General features: G+C 41.3%; 3 protein-coding genes and 1 long non-coding RNA gene across 4 annotated transcripts in view; all 4 read left to right on the forward strand.

Moving 5' to 3' along the window:
• Nucleotides 1–3,889: 3,889 nt before the first annotated feature.
• On the forward strand, nt 3,890–5,265 carry LOC310725437 (uncharacterized protein). Its single transcript, XM_083540373.1, has 4 exons — nt 3,890–3,957; nt 4,072–4,127; nt 4,259–4,409; nt 4,496–5,265. The coding sequence occupies exons 2-4, from the start codon at nt 4,088–4,090 to the stop codon at nt 5,070–5,072; spliced, it is 768 nt and encodes a 255-aa protein (XP_083396499.1). The 5' UTR covers nt 3,890–3,957; nt 4,072–4,087; the 3' UTR covers nt 5,073–5,265.
• A 2,136-nt stretch (nt 5,266–7,401) lies between these two features.
• Nucleotides 7,402–8,819, forward strand: LOC310725362 (uncharacterized protein). The gene is made up of 4 exons (XM_083540258.1): nt 7,402–7,427; nt 7,539–7,594; nt 7,726–7,876; nt 7,964–8,819. Exons 2-4 carry the CDS (start codon nt 7,555–7,557, stop codon nt 8,538–8,540), a joined length of 768 nt encoding a protein of 255 aa, XP_083396384.1. The 5' UTR covers nt 7,402–7,427; nt 7,539–7,554; the 3' UTR covers nt 8,541–8,819.
• A 3,543-nt stretch (nt 8,820–12,362) lies between these two features.
• LOC310735127 (uncharacterized protein) lies at nt 12,363–13,910 on the forward strand. Its single transcript, XM_083557699.1, has 4 exons — nt 12,363–12,467; nt 12,576–12,631; nt 12,763–12,913; nt 13,000–13,910. Exons 2-4 carry the CDS (start codon nt 12,592–12,594, stop codon nt 13,574–13,576), a joined length of 768 nt encoding a protein of 255 aa, XP_083413825.1. The 5' UTR covers nt 12,363–12,467; nt 12,576–12,591; the 3' UTR covers nt 13,577–13,910.
• A 3,993-nt stretch (nt 13,911–17,903) lies between these two features.
• The window catches only part of LOC310725666, a 94,746-nt gene continuing 87,455 nt past the window's right edge, over nt 17,904–25,194 (forward strand). The window contains exon 1 of the long non-coding RNA XR_014533463.1: nt 17,904–18,183. This is a non-coding gene — a long non-coding RNA (uncharacterized lncRNA). The remainder of the gene's footprint in view (nt 18,184–25,194) is intronic.

A 25,194-nucleotide genomic window follows, 5' to 3' on the forward strand; every position in this document is an offset into this window, starting at 1 on the left:
GAGCAGATTCGCCCTCTGCTGTCGACCAAATCACGCCGCTGAAAAGCGGCGATCTCACGGCAAACTGCAGGCGATATCCCCGCTGTATTGTAGAATACACCCAATGATGAACTGCACATGCGCGCCAACTCTCCACGCGAGCAGAGAGCGGACCTCTGTGGCTCTCGCTTACAGACGGCGCGGTGGCACGATCTGGCTCCGGAGCCGGGGGTTGCAACTCTGATTCGAGGTCTTTTATTGTGTGTGGATTTTTTCACTTTTCCCTTTATTACACACATCTGTGCCCTCGGCCCACTGCCTGGATGCACAGAACAAATCTTTAATATTTTTGAACGAACATGGAACATTCTGCTCTCTCCCTTGCATAACCCCGCAGGTGGAGAGGGGAGAAGTAACTTTCCGGGCACTGGGGGAACTGGTGCCAACACTCCAACCGGAGAAAACTTGTTCGTCGAACACAGTCTTTGAAACGCTCCCCAACGCCTTTTCGCTGGAGGGGGAGGACAAGACTCCTGAGATGAGTCGAGGGGTGCTACAGAAACTCAGAGAGTGCTGCCACCTCTCTTTTGACCCAAAATCAGACCACAAGTTAGGTCGCCCGCCTTTTCTTCCCTCCCTGAGGGTCCGCTGGGCAATGCCTAGCAGCTGCTGCTGCAAAAGAGGTCTTGTTCCTGGGCTGAGGCTGTTTCTGGCAAGCCTCCCCGTGCATTGAGTGCTGGTGTGGGGGTTGCCTAGGGGCCCTGAAACCAGGCTGTATCTCCCTGGGTGCAGGGGCAAAATATGAACGTGCGGGTTGGGGAGGGCGAGCAGGAGGCTTCCTTGGGAGGCATGCCTCAAACGCTTCACCGTCCTTCTTGCAAAGGTCGCATTGCTGGCGCATATTCGCCACAGCAGCCCCGAAAAGGGCTTTCGGCTCTATCAGGGCATCAAGGAACTCCACCTTCTCCCTTTCCGATAAGCCCGTCAACCCCAACCACAGGGCTCTTTCGCCTACCACAGCGAGGCCCATGCTGTGGCCGCAGCTCTGGACCGCTCCTCTAGAAGAGCGTAGGTTGAGATCTGCAATGACGCAGATTTCTTCCCACAAGGCTGAATCTGGTGACCCAGCATCAATCTGCCTCCCCATTTCCTCCATGAGCTCTGCCTGGTAAGCCGTGCGCATTGAGGTGGCATTCAGAGCTCTAACCGCCAGGGCCAAGGAGCGGTAGATCTTTTGGAAAAGGGAGGCGGACAGCCTTTCTGTACGTCCTGGCAGAGAAGGGGAGGAGGACGATAAAGCAGCTCGTCGATTTGGGTGGAGGTGGCTAGCCACCGACAGCTCTACGGGGGGGGGCCTTAACAGGCACTCAATGCGAGAAGGGCTTGTACCAAAAACGACGAATTTCTGTGAAACACGCCGGTACAGCAGGAATCAGCTGCTTAACTGGGGAAGTGTGTGATGGCAGCCTCTTCCCATCATATAAATCCCTCTCAGCGTCCTGATGCACCTGCTGAGATGGCCTTTCAATGGAAAGTTTCTTGGCTCTTCTACACACCTCCACGAGGTCCAGCTCACCTGGCATGGGGAGGCCCTTCCAGGCCTGGAGAGAAGATCAGGAGGAAGGATAGCATCCTCCTCGTCGTCCTCCAAATCTTCCTCCAAAAAATTAGCGACCTCATCATCTTCCTCTCCCTCACCCTTGTTATCCAGTAGAGAGTTAGATTCGAAGAGTGAAGAAAGGACAGGAGAAACCTCGTCCATCAACTCTCCCCAGCTGCACTGTGCTTGCGAAGCAGCTTCGTCCCTCTCTGCGGGCAGCGGAGAGAGACATGGGTCCCCTTTATTCGCGGCCGCGACTCGCAGGCGGCGCTCCCGAACCCTTGACGGGAAAAAAGCGCAGTGCGGGCAGCACTCGGGGTTAGCGGGCACGGTTTGAGCACACGATGCACAGGGGATGAGAGTCTTTTGCCGAGATCGTAGACCTGCATGCACACGGTCGGGATTGAACTTTCCCTGCCGTGCACCCAGATGAACTCGCAGTCGCCATAACGGAGGTGCAATCACCGGAAAAAAGGAAACAACGAGATCACCACAACGTGCTTCTCGAAACGGGTCTCGAACGATATTCTAATACTCGCTTGATGCGATGTGAAAAGAAAATAAGGAAAGAAACAGCAGAAGGGAATATCCGCTTTGACAGTGGATATTCTCCTCAAGAAGCAGCCGCGCTCGGAGACGTACCTTAACGGCCTGTCTGTGAACAGTTAACTGACCGCCCCCAGAGGATCTGCTGAGGATAGCTTCCTAAAAGGATCTTCCCGGGGAAGAGAACGAGAATGAGGCGGGGACCGCCGGCAGCGGTGTATATAGGGAGGCGGGACTCCCGCATCACTGTCGTGATTGGTCCATCAGCCGACAGACGTGGTGTGATTGATGCTTCCAGGATTGGTCACGCCCGAGGCGATTCCCATAGTGAGATACCGAACGAATGTTTGAAAGAGAACAGCACCCAATTTTAAGACTTTAAGATGAGCTAAAGTATAGGTACAATGGTATACATATATTTATGTAAATGTATTTTAAAACAACACTTAGTATTTGGTTGCCTTTGCTTTGATTACAGTAACTAAATCAAACCCTCGGCATGACAAAATGTTTATTTCTTAACAACTTTCACACTTTTTCTGTCATGAAGTCTTCTTGGCCAACATTCACACCAGTAGTTGGTTAGTTTTTTTTATTACATTCCATAAAAATAGCTGTTTTGACAATCCCTAGTGATTGGGCACTCACGTTAATTGATTATTTCTTTTTTCTCAGCTTTAAAATTGCTTGCATTTATTCTATAGACACCGCTCTGGTCTATTCAATTCAATTCAACTCATTTGTATAGCACTTTAAATAATGGACAAAGCCTGAAAGCAGCTTTATAGGGATAAAGCGGTTATAAAGTTTTATTAAATAATATAAGTTTAGTGCCTATAAATTTGTTCCTTATAATTGTTAGGTTATTACTAATGAGCGATTCAGCGGTGACTGTGACCAATTAAAGCCTTCTGACTGAAAACCAGACTGGTGCATAATGATTGCTATGACGAATGCTTGTGCAGTGGTTCTGATTGGTTTTTCATTTTCCCTTCACTTATATTTATTTGATCTTGTTCACCAACAAATTTAAAGGCAAAACTCTGGGTTTAAACCAATATTGGAAAATTCAGAACTAACAATCAATGTAACAGAGCACATCTTGGTATCAAGAAACATCTGTCAATCACATTTTGTGATTTTATAACCTTCCTGGTGGTCAAAAACACAAGTATCTACAAAAGAAGTATTTATATCTAACTGCAGGTATATGAATAAAACTAACAAGGTATTTGGGTTACTTTGGTTGATAACCATAGGCAAATAATGAAAATGACAGTGTGAAATGGAGAATGGATTATATAGATGGATTGTATAGTCAAGTTGAATAATTAAAGAATGAGGATTGTGTGTATACAGATGCAAATATTTAAAAGCTAATGAATAGGGTATACACATTTCATTGAATTATATTATATTTCTGTTCCACTTTAAACAATGGATATTGCCACAGTTGCTTTACAGTAATAAAAATATTAAGAAATACACAGCTCAATAGAAACACCACTACTTCAGCTCTTAACACTCACAAGGAATCCCACAGGACATATTTTAAAAGTTGCTCTGTTGAAGCATAATGATTCAATTTTTCCCATGCCTGTATGTTATCTGTGCTTTTATTACAAGACATTCAGATGTTTATTAGCACACTACTTGAAGCTCTGACTGTGTGGTAACCAATGGTCCACTTAGGAAGTTATGATGTGGAGGGTTGTCAACACTGCACTACCTCCTGGACTTTGAGTTTTCAATACAACTCACACCTCTCTACAGTATATATACCGGCGACTAAGGTAGTCTTGTATACATACAGCTGGTGTTTTATAGAGCAGGTACGAAAAAGCTTGTACTGATTGTAATGTTTGTTATACATTGTTGTTAATGTCTACATATTAATTCAGTTTATTAACTGCAACAATTTATTTGCTTATTTGTTTTATTTTTAGAATCTAAGCAAGAAACATGAAGGCCATTTTGGTACTGGCTCTGGCTGTATTCACAGGTACGATCATTTCAGTCCTTGTAAGCTAATGTAGCCTGCAATGTTAATATCCATATTGAAATACACAATCCTACAGTCTTAAGAACTCATTGTAAAAACTTTGTAACTAAAGTGTTTGGTTCTTTCAACAGACTGCCAAGCCAACTTGCTCTATGCTGATGAGCCCAAACCACAGCTGGAACAATTGACTGATGCTTTCTGGGACTATGTTGCAAAGGCAACACACACTGCTGAGGACACACTGAAAACAATTAGAGAGTCTCAACTTGGCCAGGAAGTCAAGTAAGTAAAAAACTGTGTTTACTGTTTAGATTGTATCTAAAGTTATTTTCTCTTATATAATCATGATTCTTGTTTTTACTTCATAGTGCTAGATTTACAGATGGCACTAATATGGCCAGTGAGTATGCTGTCACTCTCCAGAAACAAGTGAGCCCTATGGCCCAGGACATCATGACCAAGATCTTCCAGGAGGCGGAGGTTCTAAAGGAACGTGTGGAGCAGGACTTGACCACTGTGAAGGGCAAACTGGAGCCCTATTCTGATGATATGAAGACCCAAATTCAGCAGAAAGTGGAGGAGCTGAGAGTAGCTGTGGCTCCCTATGCTGACTCCATTGACATTGAAGCTCTGAAAACCACTGTGCTGCAGAAGACAGAGGAGCTCAGGGGAAATCTGGAGGAGAAAGTGAAGGAGCTGCAGTCCCAGCTGGATCCCTACACTGAAAATATCAGACAGAAAGTAGATCAGCACCTGCAGGAATTCCAGAAGACCTTGGCCCCTCTGACTGAGGATCTTCAAGCCAAGTTTGCTGAGAGAGCTGCTTTGGTTCAGCAGGGTCTGGCTCCTTATTCTGAAGATCTGAGAGAGAAACTGGACCCTTATACCCAGAACCTGAAGGACCAACTCACCTCTCTGTATGAGTCCTTCACCAATACCAACTAAATACTCCAAACACCATTTTGCTTACTGAACTGTTTTCTATACATGGAAACTTATACTAAAATATAAGACATCAAATATTTAATTGTATATTTTATGCATTATTAAACAGTAATTTCCCCAAAACTGTAAGCTTTTTAATATTGTACCATGAACCTGGGATTTCTCCTGTGTTAAAAACATTGCGATTCAAATGCATCTGGTATGCATTCACTTATAAAGCTGCTAAGTTGTTTGTTGTAAATGTTAATAAACTTTACAATTAAAAACGCTGTAAAACCAAAACCTATTTTATTTCTTGTTTTTGTATTGGCAAAACGTGCCACGCATACTAATTTAAAGTGAAACTGCCTCTAGACATTACATGATTCTCATAAATGACACCAAAAAGAGAAAGATTTAGATAGACCACTTGACAGATCTATAATTCTAACAATGTTTAAACAAAAACAGCAAATTATAAGGTTAATATATCTGTCAGTACATGCAAAATAAAAGGCCAAACAGGAATCTGGCTTTAATATAAGAATCAGAATCAGATTTAGAATCAGGTTTATTGGCCAATTGTGTTGACACACACAAAGAATTTGGTTCCACCCATTTGTGACTCTCAAAAGTACAGACATAAATAAAAAAACACATTTAGCTTGGACTAAACCAGACAAAACAGACAAGACAAGATAAAACAGGCTATACAATACAATATAGAATGTAAGACAATATAGACAGTATGAGTATTAAATAGTACAGTATACAGTATTAACAGTATACAGTATTAACAACAATATTATTATTGTTCTAAAGTTTCTGCTGTAAGTGACCTTTCAAGACAGTTCAAGTAACTAAAGGTGCCTTAAAATTGCTGGGAAAATAAAGCCAATTTATTAGTATTTACTTTGCAATGAAGATATTTGGGTTTGAGATCAGAAGATGAATCTGAGATGATTAATCAGAATTTCACCTCTCATTTTCTAATATTTCTCTTCAGATGTGTTATACATATCACAGGCTCCCTTTCATAACAGCAGTCGATTTTAAGATGAGCTAAAGTATAGGTATGAAGGTATACATTCATGTATTAATTTTTTTTTTTAAACAACACTTAGTGTTTGGTTGCCTTTGCTTTGCTTACAGTAACTAAATCAATTCCCTGGCATTACAAAATTAATTGAATTTCCTTTTTAATCCGCTTTAAAATTGCTTGCATTTATCCCATAGACACCTTTCTGGTCTATTTAATTCAATTCAACTCATTTTTATTTGTATAGCACTTTAGGAAATGGACATTGTCTCAAAGCAGCTTCATACAGATAAGGCGGTTTTGAAGTTCTAATAATTAATGTATAAGTTTAGTGCTTATAAGTTTGTTCCTTATAATTGTAAGTTTATCACTAATGAGCGATCCAGTGGTGACTGTGACAAATAAAAGCTTTCTGACTGAAAACCAGACTGGTGCATAATGTTTGCTATGAAGAATGCTTGTGCAGTGGTTCTGATTGGCTTTCCATTTGCCCTTTACTTATATTTATTTTATCCTGTTTATAGACAGATTTACAGGCAAAACTCTGGGTTTAAACCAATATTGGAAAATTCAGAACTAACAATCAATGTAACAGCACATTTGGGTATCAAGAAACATCTGTCAATCACATTTTGTGATTTTATAACCTTTCTGGTGGTCAAAAACACAAGTATCTACAACAGAAGTATTTATATCTAACTGCAGGTATATGACTAAAACTAACAGGGTATTTGGGTTACTTGGGTTAATAACCATAGGCAAATAATGAAAATGACAGTCTGGAATGGAGACTGGATTATATAGATGGATTGTATAGTCAAGTTAATTAATTAAAGTATGAAAACTGTGTGTATACAGATACAAATAGCTGTAAGCTTCTGGCTAAGGTATACACATTTAATTCAATTCAATATATTTTTTTTCTGTTCCACCTTTAACAATGGATATTGTCACAAAGTGGCTATACAGTAATAAAAATATTAAGACATACACAGTTCATTAGTAACACCACTACTCAAGTTCTTAACACTCATATGGAATCCCACAGGACATATTTTAAAAGTTGCTCTGTTGAAACATAATGATTACATTTTTCCCATGCCTGTATGTTATCTGTGCTTTTGTTACATGACATTCAGATGTTTATTAGCACACTACTTGAAGCTCAGACTGTGTGGTAACCGATGGTCCACTTAGGAAGTTATGATGTGGAGGGTTGTCAACACTGCACTACCTCCTGGACTTTGAGTTTTCAATACAACTCACACCTCTCTACAGTATATATACTGGCGACTAAGGCAGTCTTGCATACATACAGCTGGTGTTTTATAGAGCAGGTAAGAAAAATCTTGTACTGACTGAAATTGTTGTTATACATTGTTGTTAATGTCTACATATTTATTCAGTTTATTAACTGCAATAATTAATTTGCTTCTTTCTTTTTTCAGAATCAAAGCAAGAAACATGAAGGCCTTTTTGGTACTGGCTCTCGCTGTATTCACAGGTACGATCATTTCAGTCCTTGTAAGCTAATGTAGCCTGCAATGTTAATATCCATATTAAAAAACACAATTCTACAGTCTTAAGAACTCATTGTAAAAACTTTGTAACTAAATTGTTTGGTTCTTTCAACAGGCTGCCAAGCCAACTTGTTCTATGCTGATGAGCCCAAACCACAGCTGGAACAATTGACTGATGCTTTCTGGGACTATGTTGCAAAGGCAACACACACTGCTGAGGACACACTGAAAACAATTAGAGAGTCTCAACTTGGCCAGGAAGTCAAGTAAGTTAAAAAACAATGCTTACTGTTTAGATTGTATCTAAAGTTATTTTCTCTTATATAATCATGATTCTTGTTTTTACTTCATAGTGCTAGATTTACAGATGGCACTAATATGGCCAGTGAGTATGCTGTCACTCTCCAGAAACAAGTGAGCCCTATGGCCCAGGACATCATGACCAAGATTTTCCAGGAGGCTGAGGTTCTGAAGGAACGTCTTGAGCAGGACTTGACCACTGTGAAGGGCAAACTGGAGCCCTATGCTGATGATATGAAGACCCAAATTCAGCAGAAAGTGGAGGAGCTCAGAGTAGCTGTGGCTCCCTATGCTGAGTCCATTGACACTGAAGCTCTGAAAGCCACCATGCTGCAGAAGACAGATGAGCTAAGAGGAAGTTTGGAGGAGAAAGTGAAGGAGCTGCAGTCCCAGATGGAGCCCTATGCCGATCAACTCAGACAGAAAGTAGATCAGCACATGCAAGAATTCCAAAACGCTGTGGCCCCTCTGACTGACGATCTTCAGACCAAGGTTGCTGAGCGAGCTGCTTTGGTTCAGCAGGGTCTGGCTCCTTATTCTGAAGATCTGAGAGAGAAACTGGACCCTTACACCCAGAACCTGAAGGACCAACTCACCTCTCTGTATGAGTCCTTCACCAAGACCAACTAAATACTCCAAACACCATTTTGCTTACTGAACTGTTTTCTATGCATGGAAACTCATACTAAAATATAAAACATTAAATATTTAATTGTATATTTTATGCATTATTGAACATTATTTTCCCCAAAACTGTAAGCTTTTTAATATTGTACCATGAACCTGGGATTTCTCCTGTGTTAAAAACATTGCCATTCAAATGCATCTGGTATGCATTCATGTAAAGCTGCTAAGTTGTTTGTTGTAAATGCTAATAATCTTTACAATTAAAAATGCTGTTAAACCAAAACCAAAATTTTATTTCTTGTTTTTGTATTGAAAAACATGGCATGCACATACTAATTTAAAGTAAAACTGCCTCTAGACATTACATGATTCTCACAAATGACACCAAAAACAGAGAGATTTCGATAGACCACTAGACAGATCTTTAATTTTAACAATGTTTAAACAAAAACAGCCAATTATAAGGTTGATGTATCTGTCAGTAGATGCAAAATAAATGGCCAAACAGGCATCTCAGAATCTTTAATATAAAAATCAGAATCAGATTTAGAATCAAGTTTATTGGCCAATTGTGTTGACACACACAAGGTATTTGGGTCCAGCCATTTGTGACTCTTAAAAGTACAGACATAAATAACAAAACACATTTAGCTTGGACTATACCAGACAAGACAAAACAAGACAAGACAAGACAAGACAAAACAGGCTATACAATACAATATAGAATGTAAGACAATATGGACAGTATGAGTATTAAATAGTACAGTATACAGTATTAACAGTATACAGTATTAACAACAATATTATTATTGTTCTAAAGTTTCTGCTGTAAGTGACCTTTCAAGACAGTTCAAGTAACTAAAGGTGCTTTAAAATTGCTGGAAAAATAAAGCCAATTTATAAGTATTTACTTTGCAATGAAGATATTTGGGTTTGAGATCAGAAGATGAATTTGAGATGATTGGTCAGAATTTCACCTCTCATTTTCTAATATTTCCCTTTAGATGTGTTATACATATCACAGTCTCCCTTTGGTAACAGCACTCAATTTTAAGGTGAGCTAAAGTATAGGTATTGTTAGGGAGCACCCTGCGTCTTCACCCGCACCAGCCCTGCCCGCACGGAACTGCTCGCCTGATTACTAACAAGGTGCACCTGATCTCCATCAACCACACACATATAAGCAGCCTATGTTCACTTCCACTCTGTCCGTTATTGTGTTCACCACGTTTCCCGCTGTCTGCACCACGAATCCCTGCTGCTGCCAGCTTACCCCAACACGGACTTGTTGATACTACATACAAACTGCCGTTTGCTGTCACAGGATTATACTGCTTCACTGCCAGTGTGTATATCTCCTGTCTATTTTTTGTTATTAAAGACTTTGTGTGCGTATACTTCGGCTTCCGCCTCATTCTCGCATCACAGGTATGTAGGTATACATATATTAAATCAAATGTATTTATTTATTATTTAAAACAACACTCAGTTGCCTTTGCCTTTCTCACAGTAACCATTCCATTTGCCCTTCATCTATATTGATTTTAACCTGTTTACCAACAAATTTACATGCAAAATTTCGGGTTCAAACCAAGAGTGAAAAATTTTGAACTAACAATCAATGTAACAGAGCACATCTTGGTTTCAAGAAACACCTGTCAATCACATTTTGTTATTTCATAACCTTCCTGGTAGTCCAAAACAGAAGTATCTACAACAGAAGTATTTATATCTAACTGCAGATATATGACGAAAACCAGTGGTGGGCTGTCGGGGACAGCAAGGCCTTCTCTGTTTCCCTAAACTCTATCAGAAGCACTGACCTACATTTACAACCTTAATTCTAATATTTGTTGCATGAAAGTGTATCAATTTATTCCCAACAGTTTATTCTCTTCGTTTTATAGCGTTTCTCTTGGCTGCACTGTTTTTAGTACGCGTATTTGGATGTTAAATTTTTTGTCCGAACAGATTTTAGCCTCTATGTGCTTCCATGTCAGTCTAATCTGCCCAGGGCCTTCACAATTAGTAGTGCTGGCCAATGTAACTTAAACTATATTAGCAATTGGTCTGTTTCTTTAACCAGTCAGATTTCAAATTCGCCTCACAGAATTGCACCAGATTTTTCCGTCCTCTGATTGGTTGGTCAGATGGAAACTGTTACAGCTAAGTTCAACTAGCAAAACACATATGTAGCGATCTGCAGACATTAATACATCAGATTTAGACTTTTTTACGCCCACAATGGTTGATGGAGGAAGCAAAATTAATTTTGGTCTCGGACATACTTAAAAATATATTTTCAAGAAAAGCTACACATCGTGAGGAGAGGTTGGCCCACCCCGAAGCTAGCTAGCTTGTCTCAGCCTGGGAAAGGGTTTGTTCTCCACTTCCAGACCAGTGCCTACGAACCGTTCCACTGGATTACAGCCTCTGAAGAATATTGCAAATTATGCATTTTGACGATGCATCTCTGGTGACTAGGTTGTATTTTATTGACAATGTTTATGTTATTGTCATGTTATTAGACAAATATTGATTCTGAACTGCTCCAGATGATGTAGGTGGCACAGTTGCAGTTGTAGTGTAGAGGTTTGGAGCTTGCTTTAGTAAAATGGTATTCACCCTGCATATGCAAAATGCCTCTCTCTCTCTGTAATGTCACGCATTGTCATATTGCCTTTTGTACAGTATTGATGGTTTCTATAATTGCGACACGATAGTGGTGGTATTAAGAGGTGGACTAAGTCGGGGAAGTCCCCACTGAAGGCCCAGGTACCAAATGCATGGCCCACCACTGACTAAAACTAACAGGGTAAGTGGGTTACTTGGGTTAATAACAATAGGCAAAGAATGAATATGACAGTGTGGAATGGAGACTGGATTATATAGATGGATTGTATAGACAAGCTGATATTATATTTCTGTTCCACTTTTAATTCAATTTAATTCAATTCAATTTTCATTTTTTTTTTGTATAGCGCTTTTAACAATGAACATTGTCTCAAAGCAGCTTTACACAGATAATGTGGTGATTAAAAGTAAATATGTTCTTTGTAAGTACGTTTGTCCCTGATGAGCAACTGTGGCAAGGAAAAACTCCCCGAGATGGCATAAGGAAGAAACCTTGAGAGGAACCAGACTCAAGAGGGAACACATCCTCATCTGGGTTGCACCGAATGTCCATTTGAAGCAGATATACAATGTTGCAGGGTACAGTGATGTTGATCAGAAGCGAACTGTATCCTGATTCAGTGTAGCAGACTGTTGACATTAACTACAGTCCAATCCATCCTCAAAGCGCCCGTTCTTACTCCGGAATTTCATGGAACCACTCAAGGTGTTGATGAGAAACCGTCCCAAGCTGCACAGAGTAGCCTCCAGTCGAACACTATCCAGAGGCAGGCCTGGACGAAGTGGGAAGATCCATGGAGGGGAGAGGGGCAGGAACAGTGGTCACTGGAGCCTCAGGAGCAAGTTTAACTCGACCGAGAGAGAGAGAGAGAGAGAGAGAGAGAGAGAGAGAGAGAGAGAGAGAGAGAGAGAGAGAGAGAGAGAGAGAGAAGAGGGGTGACGGGAAGAGAAGGATATGGATTATTAAGTGTCCTTATTGTTGTATGAAAGTTAATGTCCTGTGGAATTCATGTGGAATTCCACAGGACATATTTTAAAAGTTGCTTTGTTAAAACATAATGAATGAACTTTTACCCATGCCTATGTATGTTATCTGTGCTTTTATTACATGAGATTTAGATGTTTATTGGCACATTACTTTAACCTCAGACTCTTTGAAGTTATGACGTGGAGGGTTGTCAACACTGCACTACCTCCTGGACTTTGGGTTTTTAATACAACTCACACCTCTCTACAGTATATATGCTGACGATTTAGACTGATTTGCATACATACAGCTGGTGTTTTACAGAGCAGGTAAGAAAAAACTTGTACTGACTGTAATGTTTGGTATATACTGTAGTTAATGTCTACATATTGATTCAGTTTGTTAACTGCAATAATTTGCTCATTTGTTTTTCTCAGAATCAAAGCAAGAAACATGAAGGTCTTTTTGGTACTGGCTCTGGCTGTATTCACAGGTATGATACTTTCTGTCCTTGTAAGCTAATGTAGCCTGCAATGTTAATATCCATATTGAAATACAAAATCCTACAGCCTTAAGAACTCACTGTAAAAACTTTGTAACTAAAGTGTTTGATTTTTTCGACAGGCTGCCAAGCCAACTTGTTCTATGCTGATGAGCCCAAACCACAGCTGGAACAATTGACTGATGCTTTCTGGGACTATGTTGCCAAAGCAACACACACTGCTGAGGACACACTGAAAACAATTAGAGAGTCTCAACTTGGCCAGGAAGTCAAGTAAGTTAAAAAAAGATGCTTACTGTTTAGACTGATCTAAAGTTATCTTTCCTTATATAATCATGATTCTTGTTTTTACTACATAGTGCAAGATTTACAGATGGCACTAATATGGCCAGTGAGTATGCTGTCACTCTCCAGAAACAAGTGAGCCCTATGGCCCAGGACATCATGACCAAGATCTTCCAGGAGGTTGAGGTTCTGAAGGAGCGTCTTGAGCAGGATTTGACCACTGTGAAGGGCAAACTGGAGCCCTATGCTGATGACATGAAGACCCAAATTAATCAGAAAGTGGAGGAGCTGAGAGTAGCTGTGGCTCCCTATGTTGAGTCTATTGACACTGAAGCTCTGAAAACTACTGTGCTGCAGAAGACAGAGGAGCTCAGGGGAAATCTGGAGGAGAAAGTGAAGGAGCTGCAGTCCAAGATGGAGCCTTATGCTGAAGATCTCAGACAGAGAGTAGATCAGCACATGCAGGAATTCCAGAAGACCGTGGCCCCTCTGACTGAGGATCTTCAGGTCAAATTTGCTGAAAGAGCCGCTTTGGTTCAGCAGAGTCTGGCTCCTTATTCTGAAGATCTGAGACAGAAACTGGATCCTTATGCTCAGAACCTGAAGGACCAACTCACCTCTCTGTATGAGTCCTTCACCAAGACCAACTAAATACTCCAAACACCATTTTCCTTACTGAACTGTTTTTTATTAATGAAAAGTCATACTCAAATATTTGACATCAAATATTCCATTCCATTTTTTGTATGTATTATGCGATTAATTCTTCAAACTGTAAGCTGTATCAATTTTATACCATGAACCTTAGAATTCTAGCCTGTTTAGAACATTGCCATAAAAATGCTACTGTTATGCATTCATGTAAAGCTGCTATGTTGTTTGCTTATTGTAAATGTTTGTAATCTTTAACATTATAAATGTTGAAAAAAAAAGATTCAAATTTCTTGTTTTTGTATTGGAAAATAAAACGGCATACACATAGTAATTTAAAGTAAAATGGCCTCTGTAAACTGCATGGCACTCATGAATTATACCACATAGCTACTAGTTAGGTCTTCGATTTTCACAATGTTTAACAAAAACAGCCAATTGTGAGTTACCTTGGTTTGTGTTTTCATACTTAACACATAACAGCATAAACATTTTATTTTCTTCTTTTTTAAAGTGAAATTCATCTCAGATCAACACCAAAGAATACTGTATATTTTTTTACTATAAAGGAGCACTGTTTTTACAATTGTGTCAGTCAAGCAGCACAATTTGTCTCACCTATTAAAATACTTGAAATATACATGTATATGACGAAAAATCTACCCTTGGTCATCATACATTCATCACTCCATGTATTGCAACTGATTGATGAGGTAAAGCTCGTAAAGCATGTTAACCTATTTGAAAATATTTTTGGTAGTATGTATATACTAAGTTAACCATAATTGTAAAATTATTGTAAATTATACCACACTCATGTTTTCCTACAATCATGCAAAAAATTAGTAGCATGCTTGAATTCAATGGCAGGATCTCAGAGCCAGTAAGGAAACTCAGGATCAGAATTATTCATTGGTTTTAATATATTTTATAATACATTACTATTTATAGTCTATTCTCTTCATTTTATAGTGTTTCTTTAATGCACTGTTGCTGCTGCATCACAGAGTGTAAGTTTCTTTCCCATACGATTACAGCCACTTATTGTCATAAGGCTAGCAGAAATCAACAAGCTCTTTGCAGATTCGAATCCATGCTGTTTGAAACTGTTTCTTTAACCAATCAGACTGCAATTTGACCAGTCAAAATTTTCACGTTGGCATTTTTCACGTTCTTTGATTGGATGTACAGAGAGCGCTAGTCAGACTTGCAACCTACTTCTACCTACCAAACTCAAATATATTTGTTTGGATTTAATAGCTGTTTTTTCATTATACTATGGCTGACAGTGAAGAAGAAACTATTTGGCCACAGATACACAAAAGAATTGAAAATATGATGTGAGGTCATTTTACCAGTGTGATACAAAAGCAGCTAGTAATAATGGCTACTTCTTTATTTTAACTTGAGTAAAAAAGTATATCTGTACTTCTACATACAGTAAGTGAAGGATATGTGTACTTTTGCCATCTATGAACCATTTGTACTTTTGCATTTTTCCTGTAGCATTTGAACGAAAACATACAATTTGCCTTAGTTTTAAATTCCCAGGAAAACCATAATGCACAAAAATCCAGGGGTAATTTTTTTTAGGTTAATATTGGTGCTTCTGCAACAGATGATGTATATTGTGCAGCTGTGGCTGCAGTGAAAAGAGACTTGTTGCATTTTGTTAATTGGGTATCTTGCTTTAGTAATGGCATTCATTCTCACTGCATGAAATACCTGTCTGTGATGCAACGCTCTGTTATACTGTGTTTTTGTATAATATTGATGGTTTCTATTAACCCAGCCATTAGGGAGGCACCAGCCAGTGCACTTGTAGTGCCGGTCCCAAGCCCGGATAAATGGGGATTGTTGTGTTAGGAAGGGCATCCAGTGTAAAACATGTGCCAAATTGAATATGCGGATCACAAATAAGAATTTCATACCGGATCAGTCGAGGCCCGGTTTAACAACGACCGCCACAGGTATCGTTAGCAGACAGGGTACCGGTGGAAATTGGGCTACTGTTGGCCGAAGGAGGAGAGGGAGAGGAGGAAGACGTCTACAGAGACAGCAGGAAAAGGAGAAGTGTAGGAGAGTGGAGGTTTGGGTTGGTACTTTAAATATTGGTACTATGGGAGAGAGATAGCTGATATGATGGAGAGGAGAAAGGTAGATATGTTGTGTGTTCAGGAGACCAAGTGGAAAGGGAGTAAGGCCAGGAACATTGGAGGCGGGTTTAAACTGTTCTATCATGGTGTGGATGGAAAGAGAAATGGTGTAGGGGTGATTGTGAAAGAAGAGTACAGTAAAAGTGTAGTGGAGGTGAAGGGAGTTTCTGATAGGGTGATGAACTTGAAGCTGGAAGTTGAAGGGATAATGATAAATGTCATCAGTGTCTATGCTCCACAAGTCAGCTGTGAGATGGAGGAGAAGGAAAGATTCTGAAGTGAATTAGATGTGTGGTATTCTGGAGTGGTAGATGTTGTACCTAGGAAAGAACGATTGGTGATTGGGGCAGACTTTAATGGGCATGTAGGTGAAGGGAACAGAGGTGATGAGAAGGTTATGGGTAGGTATGGCCTTAAGGATGGAAATGGCAGTGATGAATATGTATTTTAAGAAGAAGGATGATCATAGGGTGACCTATGGAAGGTGGAGGAAGGTGCACACAGGTGGACTATGTTCTTTGCAGGAGATGCAACCTGAAGGAGATTGGAGACTGTAAGGTTTTGGCGAGGGACAGTGTAGCTAGACAGCATCGGATGGTGGTCTGTAGGATGGTTTTGGAGGCGAAGAAGAAGAGGAGGAGAGTGAGGACTGAAAGAAGAATAAGATGGTGGAAGCTGAGGGAGGAAGAGTGTAGTGTGAGGTTCAGGGAAGAGGTCAGACAGGGGCTCGGTGGTGGTGATGTGGTGTTGGATGATTGGGTAACTACTGCAGAAATGATGAGGGTGGCAGCTAAAAAAGTACTTGGTGTGACATCTAAAAAAATAGAAAGGAAGACAAAGAGACGTGGTGGTGGAATGAGGAAGTGCAGGAGAGCATAAGGAGAAAAAGGTTGGCCAAACAGAAGTGGGATCGACAGAGTGATGAGAAAAGTAGGCAGGAGTACAAGGAGATGTATTAGCAGGTAAAGAGGGATGTGGCGAAAGCCAAGGAAAGGGCATATGAGGAGCTGTATAAGAGGTTGGACACTAAGAGAGAAGAAAAGGATTTGTACCGATTGGCCAGACAGAGGGACCGAGCTGGGAAGGATGTACTGCAAGTTAGAGCAATAAAGGATGGAGATGGAAATGTGTTGACTAGTGAGGAGAGTGTGTTGAGAAGGTGGAGGGAGTATTTTGAGCAGCTGTTAAATGAGGAAAATTAGAGAGAGAGAAGATTGGATGATGTGGAGATGTTTAGGAGAGATGGCAGTGGAGTTTTTAACCAGATTGTTTAACAAGATTCTGGGAGGTGAGAGGATGCCTGAGGAATGGAGAAGGAGTGTGCTGATACCGATCTTTAAGCATAAGGGAGATGTGCAGACCTGCAGTAACTACAGGGGATTTAAGTTGATTAGTCACACCATGAAGTTATGGGAAAGAGTAGCAGAAGCCAGGCTGAGAGAAGAGGTGACCATCTGTGAGCAACAGTATGGTTTCATGCCGAGGAAGAGCACCACAGATGCCTTATTTGCTTTGAGAATGTTGATGGAGAAGTATAGAGAAGGACAGAAGGAATTGCATTGTGTATTTGTGGATTTAGAAAAAGCGTACGACAGAGTGCCAAGAGAGGAGTTGTGGTATTGTATGAGGAAGTCAGGTGTGTCAGAGAAGTATGTGAGGGTGGTGCAGGACATATATGAGGACAGTGTGACAGCAGTGAAGTGTGCAGTAGGAAAGACAGACCGGTTCAGGGTGAAGGTTGGACTGCATCAAGGATTGGCCTTGAGCCCTTTCCTGTTTGCAGTGGTGATGGACAGGTTGACGGATGAGGTCAGGAGTCTCCATGGACTATGATGGTTGCAGATGATATTGTGATTTGTGGTGAGAGTAGTGAGCAGGTTGAGAAGAGCCTGGAGAGGTGGAGATATGCACTGGAGAGAATGGGAATGAAAGTCAGTAGGAGTAAGACAGAGTACATGTGTGTGAATTAGAGGGAGGGCAGTGGAGTGGTGCGTTTACAGGGAGAAGAGGTGGAGAAGGTGGAGAAGTTCAGGTACCTGGGGTCAACAGTGCAAAGTAATGGAGAGTGTGTTAGAGAAGTGAAGAGACTGCAGGAAGGGTGGAGTGGGTGGAGAAGAGTGACAGGAGTGATTTGTGATAGTAGGGTATCTGTAAGAATGAAAGAGAAAGTTTATAGGACTGTGGTGAGACCTGTGATGTTGTATGGATTAGAGACAGTGGCATTTAGTAAAAGACAGTAGGTGGAGCTGGAGGTAGCAGAACTGAAGTTGTTAAGGTTTTTGTTGGGAGTGACGAGGATGGACAGGATTAGAAATTAGTTTATTAGAGGCACAGCCCATGTAGGATGTTTTGGTGACAAGGTGAGGGAGGCGAGATTGAGATGGTTAGGACAAGTGCAGAGGAGGGACATGAGTTATATTGGTAGAAGAATGCTGAGGATGGAGCCACCAGGTAGGAGAAAAAGAGGAAGGCCAAGGAGGAGGTTCATGGATGTGGTGAGGGAAGACATACAGGTAGTTGGTGTGAAAGAGGCAGATGTAGAGGACAGGGTGGTATGGAGACAGATGATCCGCTGTGGCGACCCCTAATGGGAGCAGCCGAAAGAAGAAGATTGATGGTTTCTATTGCTGTGACGTCATAATGATGGTATTTACAAATGTAAATGCAGATTAAGGCAGATTGTAATAATCACATAGGCAAACCTACAAAACCAGCAGGCTGGCCCAGAATTCATAACAGGCAATAAAATCAGGCGATTAACAAACATATCAAGGTTCAAGAAAGAATTTTAAACAAGATACAATAGGTGTGTGACAATCAAATGTTGCAATGTGTTCCATGAAACACAAAAAATGTTGAGGAGTCTGTAAAGGATATTAGACAGTGGATGTTTAATAACTTACCTCTGCTTAACTCTAATAAGATGGAAGTTCTTTTACTAGGACCACATGCAGCTACAAGTGAACCTTCTGATTATGTAGCATCTCTGGATGGTGCTTCTTCTCAGTGTGTACAGCAGTCAAAGAACTCGGTTTGATTATTGACTGTAGTTTTTCCTTTGCGGCTCATGTAAATAATATTACCAGGATAGCATTTTTGCCCTTTAGAAATATTGCTAAAATTAGAAATATGATTTTGTTATAAGATGCAGAAAAACTAGTTCATGTTTCTGTTACATTTAGATTAGACTACTGTAATACTTTACTGTCTGGGTGTTTGAGTAAGTGCATAAATAAGCTCCATTTAGTTTAGAATGCAGCAGCAAGGGTCCTTACTAGATCTAGAAATTATGACCACATCACCCCTGTTTTAAACAGTCTACACTGGCTCCCAATTAAATCTCGCTTTGATTATAAAATACTACTACTGATGTATAAAGCACTTAACCGTCTCGAGCCATAGTATCTGAGTGAACTTCTGTAGCAAAATGATCCTCCACGCCTACTTAAATCAAAAGGTGCAGGCTATTTGTTGGTACCACAAATAATGACTACAGCAGGAGGCAGAGCTTTGGAACAGCTTTCCATTTAGTGTTTGGGACTTAGACACAGTGTCAGTGTTCAAGTCAAAACATATTCATTTAGTCAAACCTTTTACCAGTAGATTTTTTTTTTTAGACAAAGGATCATGGAAATATAGTGTATTTGTATGGAGACCCCAACTGCACAGTGTCCTTAACTTTTATACAACAATGAGGATACTTAACAATCCATATCTTTCTCTCTCTGTTACCACACGTCTCTCTCTCTCTCTCTCTCTCTCTCTCTCTCTCTCTCTCTCTCTCTCTCTCTCTCTCTCTCTCTCTCTCTCTCTCTCTCAGTTAAGTTAAACATGCTCCTGAGGTAGCAGTGACCACTGTTCCTGTCGCTCTTCTCTCCTCGTATCTGCCCGCTTTGTCCTGGCCTGCCTCTGGATGGTGTTATCTTTGATTGGAGGCCTCTCTGTGCAGCTGGGGATGGGTTTTCATCTTTGAGGATCTTTGAGGATGGATTTGGGCTGTACTTAATATCAACAGTATTTTATATATATAAAAAAAAATTTATATATATATATATATATATATATATATATATATATATATATATATATATATATATATATATATAATTTTTTTTTATATAAAATTACTTTTAGCAATGAAATAAACTTAATATTTTTTCACATTTAAATTAAACTAAAGCAATTCCATATTCACAACCTTAAAAAAAAAAAAAAAAGTATTTTTTTTTTCTTCAAGGAAGATGAAGCTAAATGATTGAACTTTTACCCATGTCTAGAGGTTATCTATGCTTTTATTACACCATGGGTAAAAATTGATGGTCCATTTTGAAAGTTATGAAGTGGAGGAGAGTGTCTTAAGCATTGCACTACCGCCTGGACTTTGGGTTTTGATTTACAACTCATGTTTCTTTACAGTGTATATATACTGACTACTTAGACAGACTTGTGTTTGCCCAAGCAGGTAAGAAAAAGCTTGTACTGATTGTAGAGCTTATATGTTGTTGTTAATGTCTACATAATTTTTCAGTTTATTATATAAAATAGTTAATTTGTTTATTTTATTTCAGAGTCAAAGCAATAATCATGAAGGTCTTTTTGGTACTGGTTCTGGCTGTATTTACAGGTATGATAATTTCTGTCTTTGTAATTTATGTAGCCTGAAATGTTAATATCCATACTGTCATAAAACAATCCTACAGCCTTAAAGAATGGTAATACTCATTGTACCAACTTAAATTGTTTGGTTATTTCACCAGGCTGCCAAGCCAACCTCTTCTATGCTGATGAGCCCAAACCACAGCTGGAACAATTGACTGATGCTATCTGGGACTATGTTGCAAAGGCAACACACACTGCTGAGGACACACTAAAAACAATAAGAGAGTCTTAAATTGGCCAGGAAGTCAAGTAAGTAAAAAATAAAAAGAAACTTTGTTTACTGTCTTGATTGTGTCTAGAGTTATCTTTTCTTATTTAATCATGTTTCTTGTTTTTACTCCATAGTGCCAGATTTACAGATGGCACTAATATGGCCAGTGAGTATGTTGTCACTCTCCAGAAACAAATGAGCCCTATAGCCCAGGACATCATGACCAAGACCTCCCAAGTTTTCACGGAGACGTAGCTCAGCGACAGAGTTCCGGAAGCCGCCATCCAGCTAGACGGGCTAACCGTGTTTCGAGCCGACAGAAACGCAGCTCTGTGCGGTAAGACTCGCGGTGGTGGTGTGTGTGTTCATATCAACACGGAATGGTGTAAGAACTCTGTGCTCGTTTCATGCTACTGCTTATCGCTAGTGGAGTTTGTGACTGTTAGATGCAGACCTTTTTATTTACCACGGGAATTCATCACTGTTTACATCGTCGGAGTGTACATTCCTCCCAGTGCTAATGCTAAGGAGGCACTGTGTGAACTCTACAGCGCTATTAGCGACCTGCAGAATGCTCACCCCGACGGATTGTTTATTATCGCCGGAGATTTCAAGATGATCTCATGATGGTATTTACAAATGTAAATGCAGATTAAGGCAGATTGTAATAATCACATAGGCAAACCTACAAAACCAGCAGGCTGGCCCAGAATTCATAACAGGCAATAAAATCAGGCGATTAACAAACATATCAAGGTTCAAGAAAGAATTTTAAACAAGATACAATAGGTGTGTGACAATCAAATGTTGCAATGTGTCTCATGAAACACAAAAAATGTTGAGGAGTCTGTAAAGGATATTAGACAGTGGATGTTTAATAACTTACCTCTGCTTAACTCTAATAAGATGGAAGTTCTTTTACTAGGACCACATGCAGCTACAAGTGAACCTTCTGATTATGTAGCATCTCTGGATGGTGCTTCTTCTCAGTGTGTACAGCAGTCAAAGAACTCGGTTTGATTATTGACTGTAGTTTTTCCTTTGCGGCTCATGTAAATAATATTACCAGGATAGCATTTTTGCCCTTTAGAAATATTGCTAGACCTCCCAAGTTTTCACGGAGACGTAGCTCAGCGACAGAGTTCCGGAAGCCGCCATCCAGCTAGACGGGCTAACCGTGTTTCGAGCCGACAGAAACGCAGCTCTGTGCGGTAAGACTCGCGGTGGTGGTGTGTGTGTTCATATCAACACGGAATGGTGTAAGAACTCTGTGCTCGTTTCATGCTACTGCTTATCGCTAGTGGAGTTTGTGACTGTTAGATGCAGACCTTTTTATTTACCACGGGAATTCATCACTGTTTACATCGTCGGAGTGTACATTCCTCCCAGTGCTAATGCTAAGGAGGCACTGTGTGAACTCTACAGCGCTATTAGCGACCTGCAGAATGCTCACCCCGACGGATTGTTTATTATCGCCGGAGATTTCAATCATGCGAATCTCAAGACTGTGCTTCCTAAACTCCATCAGCATGTGGACTTTGCAACGAGAGGAGCGAACACGCTGGATCTTGTTTACACAAACATCCCCGGTGCGTATAGTGCGGAGCCCCGCCCCCATCTCAGATACTCAGACCACTGCTCTGTTATGTTAATTCCAGCATACAGACCGCTCATCAGACGCTATAAACCGGTTCTGAAACAGGTGCAAACCTGGCCGGTGAAGAACAGGTGAAGAAGCTACTTCTGCTCTTCAGGACTGTTTTGAGTGCACTGACTGGGACATGTTTAGAGAGGCTGCAACCAACGGGGATTCCATCAACTTGGAGGAGTACACATCATCAGTGACCAGCTACATCAGCAAGTGCGTTGATGATGTGACCATCTCCAAGACCATCACTACACGCTCCAACCAGAAACCGTGGATGACTGCAAATGTGCGTGCACTGCTGAAACAAAAAGACTCTGCCTTCAGATCAGGGGACAAGGCGGCCTTAAAAACAGCAAGGGCCAAACTGTCTCGTGCCATCAGAGAGGCGAAGCGCGCACACCCGAAAAGAAAATCCACAACCACTTCCAGGACAGCGGAGACACCCGGCACATGTGGCAGGGCATCCAGGCGATCACGAATTACAAGACCACATCACCTGCTTGTGACCGTGACCCCTCCCTCCCAGATGTGCTGAACGACTTCTACGCCCGGTTTGAGGTACAGAACAATGTGAAAGCGAGGAAGACCACCCCTCCTCCCACTGACCAGGTGCTCTGTCTAACCACAGCTGAAGTGAGGAAAATGCAGTTTGCGTATCGTCCAAACCGTTCCACGGACGATGCTATCTCCACAACCCTCCATCTGGACCTCACTCACCTGGATAACAAGGATTTGTATGTACGAATGCTGTTCATTGACTTCAGCTCAGCATTCAACACAATCATTCCTCAGCACCTGATCGAGAAGTTGAACCTTCTGGGCCTGAACACCTCCCTCTGTAACTGGATCTTGGACTTCCTGACTGGGAGACTTCAGTCAGTCAGGATCGGGAACAGCATCTCCAGCACCACCACACTGAGCACTGGGGCCCCCCAGGGCTGTGTGCTCAGCCCACTGCTGTTCACTTTGCTGACTCACAACTGTGTAGCAATGCACAGCTCGAACCACATCATCAAGTTTGCTGATGACACGACCGTGGTGGGTCTAATCAGCAAGAATGACGAGTCAGCATATAGAGAGGAGGTGCAACGGTTAACTGCCTGGTGTGGAGCAAACAACATGTCTCTGAACGTGGACAAAACGAAAAAGATGGTTGTGGACTTCAGGAGAGCACAGAGCGACCAATCTCCACTGATTATTGATGGATCCTCAGTGGAGATCGTCAAGAGTATCAAATTCCTTGGTGTTCATCTGGCAGACAACCTCACCTGGTCATTCAACACCAGCTTCATCACAAACAAAGCCCAGCAGCGTCTCTACTTCCTTAGAAGGCTGAGGAAAACCCACCTCCCTCCCCCCATCTTGACCATGTTCTGCAGAGGGACCATTGAGAGCATCTTGGGCAGCTGCATCACTGCCTGGTTTGGGAACTGCACCGTCTCGGACCGCAGGACCCTACAAAGGATAGTGAGGAAAGCTGAGAAGATAATCGGAGTCTCTCTCCCCTCTATCATGGACATTTACACCACACGCTGCATCCGCAAAGCACACAGCATTGTGGACGACCACACACACCCGTCACACACACTTTTTACCCTCCTGCCATCAGGAAAACGGTTCCGAAGCATTCGGGCCGCCACAGGCTTCTCAATACACAGAAATGAAACGGAACTCTCTCTCACACACACACACACACACACACACACACACACACACACACACACACACACACACACACACACAAACTCAAATGTGTGTAACGAACTGTACAATTTTTCCTGGACTTAACACTTAACACACACTCATCACTGATCTCAATCCATTCCACCACCATTAATTTATTTATTATTTATCATTCTCAACTGTACCACACTCTTAACTGCTGTTTTTTGCACATTTATCATTTATCACTGTATTATACTGTTTACATGCTGTTTTTTGCACCTTTGACTGCTGCTGTATTTTTGCACTACATTGTTCTGTTTATACTCACTTCTGGGGTATAGTTTTTAGTTTGTATAGTTTCAACAGTTTTCTCTCGTACAGTACTGTATAATTAAGTATACAGTAGGTTTACTGTTTGGCGCTATATTGGGTTTTGTGTCTTGTCTTGTGTCGTCTGTCTGTCTGCACTGTTTGCACTAGGTTGCACTCGATGCACTTTATGTAGCTTGTGTTGTAGCTCTATGTTGTTTTGTTTGTTGTTGTTTAGTGTAGCACCAGGGTTGTCTCGTTTTTACTGTGTACTGTGTACCACTGTGTATAGTAGAAATGACAATAAAAGCCTCTTGACTTGACTTGACTTGATCTGCTGAGGGTCTGCTTATGAGCAGGAAGGCCTCTTCTCGGAGGGCCATAGCAGATGAACAATTGGAGTGAACTCAGGCAACACAGAGAGGGCCTGAAGATCACCTACTCTCCTCAGAGAGCAGATAGCCAGCAAGAACACTTTCTTAATAGACAAGTGCCTCCAAGAAATCTCAGCCAACAGCTCAAAGGGAGGCTCAGACAGAGCCTCCAGCACTACAGCTAGGTCCCTCCCAGGCACTCTTGGTCACACTGGAGGACTTAGCCTCCGGGTGGCACAGAGAAGACATGTCAGGAGCAGGTCTCTGCCCACTGAATGCCCTGACAAGGGGGTGTGATACGCGGAAACGGCGGACGTGTAGACTTTAATGGTGGACGGAGCCAACCCTTTTGCGAACTGTTCCTGCAGAAACTCCAGCACTGAACCATTTGAGCAGTGGACTGTGTCCAATTGGTTCTGAGCGCACCACACAGTGAACAGATGGTATTTCTTTGCATATGACCTCCTCTTGGAGGGAGCTCATGGTTTGGAGAATCCAGAGCTCCCTCCACACCACCACCTGACCGGAGTTCATTATTCAAAGCATGGACAAACACAGTTGCATTCCTAAAGCGTTCCGACGCAGCTCAAGTTCCT

Source organism: Silurus aristotelis (assembly GCF_946808225.1).
Source record: "Silurus aristotelis genome assembly, chromosome: 1".
Lineage (NCBI taxonomy): Eukaryota > Metazoa > Chordata > Actinopteri > Siluriformes > Siluridae > Silurus > Silurus aristotelis.